We start from the raw sequence: 10,376 nt of genomic DNA, 5'->3' as shown, positions 1-10,376 counted from the left end.
ACCTTTTATTTTATTTCTTTTATCCAAAGTACCTTACCCATGTTTTATTTTGTTTTGTAGTAAAGATATTTTTCTTTTACTAAGTGTGTGCTCTTGTGTTTGCAATGCGGCCATCGATCCTGAATCAAAGAATCCCAACAAAATTGAAGCATAGAACACTTTGCACAGAGTTGAAACCCCATCCCACCCCACCAAAAAAAAAAGATTGTACCTTACAGACCCACCATGGAATCATATTATTGAAACAATCTGAACATACTGAGGACCAATGTTCCCTCTAAGCTATGGGGTCTTCTGAGCAAAAATTCTACTTTGTGAGCTACTGGCATTAAAGTTGTGAGCAAGCGATTGGGCTACTGCATACATTAGTTTGCTCTGGAGCCATCCTGTCTGAGCTAAGACAAAAACATGGGAGTCGGAGGCTTAAAAACTGTGAGCTGGCTCACACTAACTCAGCTTAGAGGGACCACTGCTGAGGACTCATGTATACCAATCTGGTTTCAGGCCTGGTTATGGGCCTGAAATAGCCAAGGCTACTCTGGTAGATGGGAGATGGAAGGGAATAGTGAGACCTTGTTGATGATGTTTATTAAGAATTATTAACTTCATTCTTCTGAACACATCAGTGGATTAGTCCAGGAACTGAGGTTTTGCCTGTTCTTCATGGGGTTTTATTCCACCCCAAAGAGCAGCTTTGTGGCTTGGGGGTGCTGCAGGACCTAGCCCTCCCGTCTGGATAAGGAGGTGGAGACCAGGAACACCTTTCACCAGCTTTCGCCTTTCCTGGCAAAAACAATCTTGCCGTTGTGGTGCATGCCCTGGAAACATCTAGATGGAGCTGCCCTGGAAGTGTGTCTGGAAGGTACAACTGGCACAGAAAGCTGTGGCCAGATTGTCGACTTGAGCGGCTCATAGGGACAATATCACTCCAGACCAGTGTTCCCTCTAAGCTAAGTTAGTGTGAGCTAGCTCAGTTTTTTAGCCTCCAGCTCACTCATTTTTCTCTCAGCTCAGGAAGGATGGCTCCAGAGCAAACTAACTTATGCAGCAGCCAAATTGCTTGCTCACAACTTTAATGCCAGTCGCCCACAAAGTAGACTTTTTGCTCACAAGACTCCACAGCTTACAGGGAGCATTGCTCCAGACCTGTTTCACCTACACTGGATCTCTGTTTGCTTCTGGGCTGAGTTCAAGTTGATATTTAAAGCCCTATACAACTTAGGACAAACACACTTTAAGGACTACCTTAAACCAGCAAGGTGTGGTGGTTAAGAGTGGCAGACTCTAATCTGGAGAGCCAGGTTTGATTCCCCACTCCTCCACATGAGGCCAGCTGGGTGCCCTTGGGCCATGAGTCACAGTTCTCTCAGAACTCTTTCAGTCCCACCTACCTCACAAGATGCCTGCTGGGGGAGAGGAAGGGAAGAAGATTGTAAGTCACTTTGAGACTCCTTAGGGTAGAGAAAAGTAGGGTATAAAAACCAACTCTTCTGCATCTCCTACCTACTTCCATACGAACCTATCTGACCACTATGATCATATTCGAGGACTCTTCATCAGGTACCTCCATCATCTGAGACTAGACAAGATGGCAACCAAAGAAATGGCATTCTCGTTTGTGGCACACCAAAACAATGGAATTTCCTCTCCAGAGAGATATGTCTGTCCCCCTGTACTAGTGGGTGAAGACTCTTCTGTTTTGTTTGGTGCTTTCTCACTGACCCTCCCTTCCTATTTATGTGTTTTGTTTAATTGTTTGTGTGTGTGCACAGTAATTTTTTACTGTCTGCTACCTTGGGAGCCCTAAACTGGGTGAAAACGCAGCATAAATAAATTTGAAATACATTGATGACTTACCGAAAAAAAGTGTGTGGGGGAGAGACTAAGTCTTCCAGTGGACCTTGGTGTGTATGCCCTGTTGTCAGCCCTCCACAGTAACTGGCTGGCCATCGTGTGACACAGGATGCTGGACTAGACAGACCACTGATCTAACCCAGCAGGGCTCTTATAGTTTCATCAGAGATAACTTGGTGAGAGGCCATTATCCAGTATTTTGTGCCCAATAATGGCACAGCAGATGCTTCTGAAAAGTTCACAAGCATAGCACAAAGGCAGCTGTCTTCTTTTGCCTGTTCCCAGTATTTGATACAGCTGCCTATGAACACAGGGCAATCTGTGCATGTTCCATTTAGCTGTCCTGGCTGATAGCCACTGGTAGATTTCTCTGTGAATTTATCTAATCCTTCTGGCAAAGGCATCTAATTTTAGCAACCCTCACCAGACCCTGTGGCGGGAGATCCCTCACACTAATCATGTGTGCAGGGGGGGGGGAACGGAGAAATACTTGCTTGTGTCTCACTGAACCAATAAATTTCACTGAGAGACTATTAGTTCTATAATAACAGAAAAACAGCCACATGTTCTCTCTAGAGCAATCATTATTTTACATGTCTTTCTTCCCCCTGTCAACTTAAGAAGTCCTAAACACTAGCTGTTTTGGGTTCCATTTCAGAAGGCTATTTATTTAAAACAACTTTTTGTCACAGGGAAGATCCTCCAATCCATTGGGCATTTTGGCTGCTGTTTTCAGTAGGCTTCTGGCAACTCTATAATATCCTTCTTTTATTATTTAATGCATCTGTGGGGACCAAAGCAGCTTACATTGTTCTCCACTCCTCCATTTTAACCTCACAACAACCCTGTGAGGTAGGTTTGGCTAAGAGAATGTGGCTGCCCCAAAATCACCCAGTGAGCTTCCATGGGCCAAATGATGCTAACAAATTTACAATGCTGCATATCTAGCTAGACTATTATTATTAAAATTACTTAAACTAGGAAAGTATCCAAGACTACCAGAACTGGGAAAATGAAAAATTACGCCACTGTTTAAAAAGTTAATACTGTATAGAAGGTGTGCAGAAGACAGGCTGTGTTTTTAAACTTATTTACACTAGAAGAAGGCTCTCGGATCACAAAAAGCAAAGGAAACATCACAATCGCATCAGAACAGCCCCACCAGATTAGTGCAAGGGTCCACATAGTCCACCATCCTGTTTCCAGCAGTACCCAAGCTTTATGCTTCCGGGTGTTTACACGCAGGGCATTTTAACAGTGGCGCTCGCCCCCAATCCCCCTCACTGCCTTGGAGAACCGGGTATTGAGCGGCAGACTTCCGCTGAACATGGAGGTTCCATTTAGCCATCACGGCTAGTAACAGACTACACCGTCAAAGAATTTGGACTAACCGCGCTCTTTCAAATCCTTCTGCAGCTTAATTCAAACACGCCTCTGTGGAAGCCACTCTGGGCGCGTCCTTTCCATTGAGGTGGTGGGGGCCATAAGCAGAAGAGGCAGGCAAACCCCCACCGCCCCCCTCCAGCCACCACCTCCCCAATAAGGAAACAACCCAGCCGCACCTCTGCACCAGGACTCCCTATGAGGCCTTCAAGGAAGGGAACTAACCCCCCACGGCCCCAGCTTGCCTTTACCTGCTTAGCGGCGGCCATGACTCGAAGACCAGCAGCGCTTGGAGGAGCAGAGGCGGAGCGGCTCCGCGGCACGCGCGGCTGCCCAGAGGAAGCGACGAAGGGCTCCAGCCCCCGCCCCCGCGCTCACCTGCGCCGCCTCGCGCAAGCCCCGCCCCGCTCCCGGAGGCTTATGGGCGGCACAAGCGTCCAATCCTTGGCATGCAAGAAGGCGGGCATTGCTGGTTTGGATGCCTGGCATCCCCCCTGGTTTAGGCGCGCCACCCCCAGGAAACCAACGGCGCGGCTGGCGGGGGGATGTGTGTGTGTGTGAGGTGAATGCTTTGGGAAGCTGATGTGTGTGCCCTCCCTGTCTCTCTCCAGAGACCTGGCCTTGATTGGAGGAAGCTTGCGCTGTGGTTAAGGGGGCGGCAGGAGGAGCGGCGCGGCAGATTTGCTGGGAATTAAAAATCCTAATTGCAATCTGTGAAGATGTGGTCTACGTGATCCGGCTGCAGATATGAGTTGGGCTGGCGATTCAAGGTGTTCTGGGTGCCGGAGGAGGAAAGTGTCCTCACGTCATAGGCAATTTATGGCGACCCCATTAGGGTTTTCAAGGCAAGAGAGGTTCAGAAGCGGGTTGTCCTTGCCTGCCTCTTTAGGGTTGCCAGGTGTGGGTTGGAAAATACCTGGGGACTTTGGGAATGGATCCAGGAGAAGGCGGGGTTTGGGTAGGGGCCTCAGCCGGGTACAGTGCCATAGAGTCCATCCTCCAAAGCAGCCGTTTTCTCCAGGGGAGCTGATCTCTGTCAGCTGGAAACGAGTTGTAAAAGCGGGAGATCCCCAGGCCCCACCTGGAGGCTGGCAACCCTTGGTGGTCTCCCAAATACTAATACCTGAAGACGTGAGTGGTGATTCACAAAAGCTCCCACCCTGCCACAACTTTTGTTGGTCTTTAAGGTGCTACTGGACTCTTGCTTTTTTTCCTGTTGCTAAAGAACACAGCTACCCTTCTTGCCCTAATACTAACCAGGAGGACAAAGTTAGAGTCCAGTGGCACCTTTTAAGACCAACAAAGTTTTATTCAAGGTGTGAGCTTTGGTGTGCACACACACTTCGTGAGACAATGAAATGGAATTACAGATCATACCTGTATATATACAGGGTTCCTTGCTAAATTAGCATGCAAAATAGTGAAGATTTTTTAACAGATAAAAATAATGACAAGCTTGGTTTCTGGTTATCATCTGTAATTCATTGTCTGGCAAAGTGTGCGCGCGCATGAAAGCTCACACCTTGAATAAAACTTTGTTGGTCTTAAAAGTGCCCCCACTGGACTCTAACTTTGTTCTGTTGCTTCAGACTAACACAGCTGCCCACCTTGATGTAATACTAACCAGGTTCGTTTCTGACAAGATCAGGCTAGCCTGTATCATCCAGTTAGGGTGAGACATTCATACCTGGCCCATTGAACATATATTCTTTAAACTCTTCTTTTAAAAATAATCATAACATTGGCTGCGGTCACACAGAGCATTTGCCGTGCTGACGATACGGATGGTAGGCGGATTTTCCGGGCGCCCTTTTCTCCAGGGGAGCTGATCTCTGTCAGCTGGAGACCAGTTGTAAAAGTGGGAGATCCCCAGGCCCCAGCTGGAGGCTGGCAACCCGTGGTGGTCTCCCAAATACTAATACCTGAAGACCTGAGTGGTGACTCACAAAAGCTCCCAGCCTGCCACAACTTTTGTTAGTCTTTAAGGTGCTACTGGACTCTTGCTTTTTTTCCTGTTGCTACAGAACACAGCTACTCTTCTTGCTCTAATACTAACCAGGAGGACAAAGTTAAGAGTCACGGCTTCTGTGCCGCGCTGCAGGATACCCGTCTGGTCGGCATCTCCCCCCTAACCACGGGACCTCAACCGGGACGTGTGCTCGGGCGGCCGCGCGTTAGTTTCCTCCGGGGCAATTAGCCACGCCTCCCCACACACACGATATCCGGCCCGTGTGACCGGGGCCATTCTTAGGTATAGGTTAACAAGATATTTTTTGCCACAATGTGGCATGATAGTAAGAATTTCAACAGATTAGTAAATGTAACAATAACTGGCTAACATACAATGTATTGTTTATATCAGAAGTTAGTGTTTTAATTTTGGAAAGACACACATTGTCTAGTAAGTGTGTTTCTGGCTGTACAGGTTTTACCTTGTGTGCGGTTTGTCTTTTTGTCTTGCTGATTGATGGTTATAGGAAGCCCTATTCCCATGTTATAGTGAATGCACTTACATCCTGCCTGTATATGCATACATCTGTTTGTAAAAAAAAAGCCAACACACGGTCCCTAACTGAATGAAACTAGAGACCAGTACTTGGATAAGTATGGGGTTCTTATCACATATTCAGTCTGTACATGCATTGACTGTAACATGAGATTACTTAATGTGTACAAAGGACAATCAAGCATACACTTTACATGGATTGTACAAGCATTCACTGTCACTTGTGAACAGCACTATGATGTTTTATTGTTTTTGCACGTTGTTGCTTTGCTAGCCACCTTAGTCTAAGACGATAAGGCGGAATATAAATATATCTTAAACCTGTATTCAAAGAACTCTGATGTATCTGAAGAAGTGTGCATGGACACAAAAGCCTATACCTTGAATAAAACTGCTTATAAATGTATACTATATTCTGCCCTGACCTGGTCAACCCAGGCTATCCCAATCTCATCACATCTCAGAAGCTAAGCAGGGTCCGCCCTGGTTAGTAATTTTATGGGAGACCTCCAAGGAATATGAGGATTTGATGCAAAGGCAGGCAATGGCAAACCACCCCTGAATGTCTCTTGTCTTGAAGACCCTGTGGGGTTGCCATAAGTTGGCTGTGACTTGACGGCGCTTTCCACTACCACAGCAATCTTCTCACAGATAAGGATAGAAAAATAAAGCAGGAACCCAGTGGCTTCTTAAAGACTAACAAATTTTATTCCAGCAGATGGTTTCAGAGCTCAGTTCCTCAGATGATGACAACGAATAAAATGAGCACTGACTTACATAGAGGCATCATATTAAAAAGTGTGTATTTGGGTGCGCATAGAATGAATATAGGAGCTGCGGTGGCTCAAGTGGTTTAGACGCTGAACTGCAGGCTGTGGAAGGTCAGTAGTTCAGCAGTTCGAAACCCGGGTGCCGCATGATGGAGTGAGCTCCCATCTCTAGTTCCAGCTCCTGCCAACCTAGCAGTTCGAAAGCAAGAAATTGCAAGTAGATAAATAGATAAACTTCGGTGGGAAGGAAACAGCGTTCCGTGCGCCTTGGAGTTTAGCCGGCCACATGACCACGGAAACGTCATCGGACAGCGCTGGCTCTTCGGCTTTGAAACGGAGATGAGCACCGCAACCCTAGAGTCGGATTCGACTGGCTTTCGAGCAAGGGAACCTTTACCTTTAGAATGAATATGGGGGGGGATGCATGTTTACTCTTTGTTTCTTTTACCCCCCAAAGTTTGTGGCAGCCCATGATAAGCCAAGATCTTTCTTTTCCGGCACAGGATACTTGAAAAAGAGACTAAGGCATATTTAGTAGGGAGTGGGACACCTGTAAAGTATTCCCCTCTTTTGATGTTTTTTTGAATACTGCCACCCTCATTTCCCCATTTTGCCACTTTATTTACCACTAGTAAATATCTGAGCCAAAGTTTAATATCTCCAGGAATCACAGCAGCTCTCCAGGCAACAAAAATCATTGAGAACAACGGCAGCTTTGGATGGTGGTGAGACCCCTCCAGGGCCTAAGAACTCTTGAGGAACCGGCATCTTTTGATGCATGGGTTTTATTTGATATTATGTTGCTTCCCATCAACTCGGCCGGTTTCCGAGCTTCCTTCCAGGACTACATTACCCAGCATGTCTTGTGGATGCCGGGACGTGACTCCAATGCGATCGTTCGTTCGGAAGAACTTCCGCGGGACCGAGCATCCCTTCCCCGCCCCTCTGGCGCGCGGCAGTCGGGCTCGAGCGAAGATGCCGCCGGAGAGGCGAGAGTGAAAGCGGGCGACGCCAGCGAGACAAAGGAACGGGGCGGGCGCGCTCCGGCGCTTTCCTCCCTCGCTCTCCCTCCATGGGAATTGCGCACAGCCAGAGCGGCCTTTCGCCGTGTCGTGTGCGGAGGCAGATGAACGACACCGAGCTTCCCTGTAAGGGCAGATGAGATGCAGCCCAGAAGAAATCCCTTCTGCTGAGAGCCGCCTCCCGCGTTGTACTCGCTTCGGGACACCTTTTCGGTTCCTCTCCCCCTCTCCAAGGCATTTATTCGGCTGTGGTTCTTCAGGGGGAAACTCCGTAAATGTTTAGCCTTTGGCTGACTTGCTGCTTGCCTTGGGGGACAATCCTTCTGGTGCTTTGGGAACCGGCTGGAGGAAGCCAGCTCAGTCCGGAGAATACTTTAGTATGGGGACCCGGCCTCCGGGCGGATGTGGTGCTCCCCGCTCGGTACTTTTATGTCCAGGCTGTGGACAGTGACGGGAAGAGGTAAGTACGGTCGTTCCTTCAGATAAAAACCTATAAACTGGGGTGGTGGGAAATCAAAGGCAGTTCGATAGCCTGCCTTTGCTTATTTAGAGATTGAAAGCCCTGCTTTTCTCCCCAGTGGATCCCCAAGGCAGGTTACAACCAATGCTCCCTCTAAGCTGTGGAGTCCTGTGAGCAAACATTCTCCTTTGTGAGCTACTGGCATTAAAGTCGTTAATTAGTGATTTGGCTGCTGCATAATTTAGTTTGCTCTGGAGCCATCCTTCCTGAGCTAAGACAAAAATGTGTGAGTCGGAGGCTAAGAAACTGTGAGCTAGCTCACACTAACTCACCTTAGAGGGAACACTGGATCACTGGCCCCAATTACACTCCCAACAGCAACCCTGCAGAGTAGATAAGGCTGAGGGAGAGGGACTGGCCCGAGGTCGCCTCTTCAACTTCCATGGCAGAGTGGAGGTTCAAAAGAAACCTGACTCTTCCAAATCCTGGTCTGATATTCTGACCACTGTACCATGCTCCCTGTCTGGTTTTTACAGATCTGAAGACTCTGTTTCAATAGCCCATCTCCCCGAACAACTCTTTTTACTCTTGGTAACATTTTGTTAGTGTAACGAAGTTTGAGTCCAGTGGCACCTTGAAGACCAACAAAGTTTTATTCAAGGTGTAAACTTTCGTGTGCACACAACACCTCTTCAGATACAATGAAATGGAAATTACCAGTTCATACATACAGGTAGCAGGTGAGCAGTAAATTAGCATACAGCATAATGAAGCTGCTTAACAGATTCAAGCACCAAACTGGAATAGCAAGTTTAATTTATATGGTTACCATTCCACAATTAAGGATACAGTTGCCCATCAATCTCCAATTTTGACATATTTATTTCCTTCACCTGTGAGCCTAACCTACCTCACAAAGTTGTTGTGAGAATAAAATGGAGGAGAGAACAATGTAAATTCCTTTGGGTTCCTATTTGGGGAGAAGTGTCAGGCAGTCTAAGCCCTTCTGTAGAGTAATGTTGCTACTGCAGTGTTGCTGAAATAGCCTTAAGTTGAACGTGCTTACAGGTTTGGAGCCTTTATTATTTAAATTAGATTGTCATTTACCTAAGAGTGGGGATTTTAGCTTTGCAAACAGCACTGTTCTTCCTTTAAACTTTATACTTGTGAGGAGTTTCATGGTGATTTCTTTGTTCAATAAAATAATCAAAACCAGAGAGAAATAAGTTTGTTTCCTTCACCTGTGAGCCTAACCTACCTCTCAAAGTTGTGAGAATAAAATGGAGGAGAGAACAATGTAAATTCCCTTGGGTTCGTATTTGGGGAGAAGTGTCAGGCAGTCTAAGTCCTTCTGTAGAGTAATGTTGCTACTGCAGTGCTGCCGAAATAGCCTTAAGTTGAACATGCTTACAGGTTTGGAGCCTTTATAATTTAAATTAGATTGTCATTTACCTGAACCAGAGAGAAATAAGTTTTGGGGGGAAATTGAGGGGAAGGACATTTTCAGTGAAATGAACAAAATAATTCCATTGGTTTTATCCTGTGGGGATTTCCCCCCCCCCTTTCCCTGCAGTAAACTTGGCTAGAAGTTTTAGCATTTTAGTAGGCATTTTCATTGCCCCCCACCCCAATTTAATTGTTTGCTAAAGTAAATGGAAATGGTTTGGGAAGGGTAACTTATGGGGGGGGGGGTTGGCAAAATGTTCAGCCCTCAAATCAGGCTATTTCCCAAGACAATGAAGATTCTATAAAACACTTAAATGCATGTTTTGCTGTTTGGATATCACAACATATTTAAATCCTTCTGTATCGTGTTTTGTTGGCTTATCCAGGTCTGACTCAGCAAAGAACGGTGACTACCACAGTGTTCTGGAAGATGCTGGGGTCCCCCAGAAGCTTATTAGGGGTTCCACATTGAAGAGCCCAGTTCATAAAGATGAACCAGTTTGCTCAGTTCTGCCAGTGTTCTCAAGCAACATGCTGTGAAAGGCATGTTGTCCTGACTAGGTTGTGCAAATCAGGACCAACAGCTGTGACCAGCATTGCACATTCATTGAACAGGCACCCCATAAGAGGCCCTCAAATTCTTTACCGCATGAACAAATGTCCCAAGAAGTCAGGATAAAATTGAGAATCACGAATGCTGCTTGAACTCTTCAGAGGAAGGGCAGGAGAAAAACACAGTAACGAATATAAAATAACAGAAAATAGAATGCAAAGCATCATAGAGTGTGACATGACTAGAAAATATTTCATAAGAACATAAGAGAAGCCAATGTTGGATCAGGCCAACGGCCCATCTAGTCCAACACTCTGTCACACAGTGGCCAAAAATACCAGGTGCCATCAGGAGGTCCAGCAGTGGGGCCAGGACACTAGAA

At 46.6% G+C, this 10,376-nt stretch overlaps 2 protein-coding genes across 3 annotated transcripts in view; one reads left to right on the top strand and one right to left on the bottom strand.

The window, feature by feature from the left end:
• BIVM (basic, immunoglobulin-like variable motif containing) overlaps positions 1–3,616 on the bottom strand; it is a gene marked incomplete at its 3' end in the record, with an annotated part of 11,474 nt that extends 7,858 nt beyond the window's left edge. The window contains exon 1 of the mRNA XM_015420004.1: positions 3,489–3,616. The remainder of the gene's footprint in view (positions 1–3,488) is intronic.
• A 3,826-nt stretch (positions 3,617–7,442) lies between these two features.
• KDELC1 (KDEL motif containing 1) overlaps positions 7,443–10,376 on the top strand; it is a 28,838-nt gene continuing 25,904 nt past the window's right edge. For both annotated transcript variants that reach the window (XM_015420005.1, XM_015420006.1), the window contains exon 1: positions 7,443–7,995. In XM_015420005.1, coding sequence (XP_015275491.1) covers positions 7,811–7,995 — 185 coding nt within the window. In that variant the 5' untranslated portion in view covers positions 7,443–7,810. The remainder of the gene's footprint in view (positions 7,996–10,376) is intronic.

The sequence above is a fragment of the Gekko japonicus genome, unplaced genomic scaffold, assembly GCF_001447785.1.
Source record: "Gekko japonicus isolate JY-2015 unplaced genomic scaffold, Gekko_japonicus_V1.1 scaffold5631, whole genome shotgun sequence".
Taxonomy (NCBI): Eukaryota; Metazoa; Chordata; class Lepidosauria; order Squamata; family Gekkonidae; genus Gekko; species Gekko japonicus.
The sequence above is the reverse complement of the archived record's forward strand: the minus strand, read 5'-3'. Positions and strand labels throughout refer to the sequence as shown.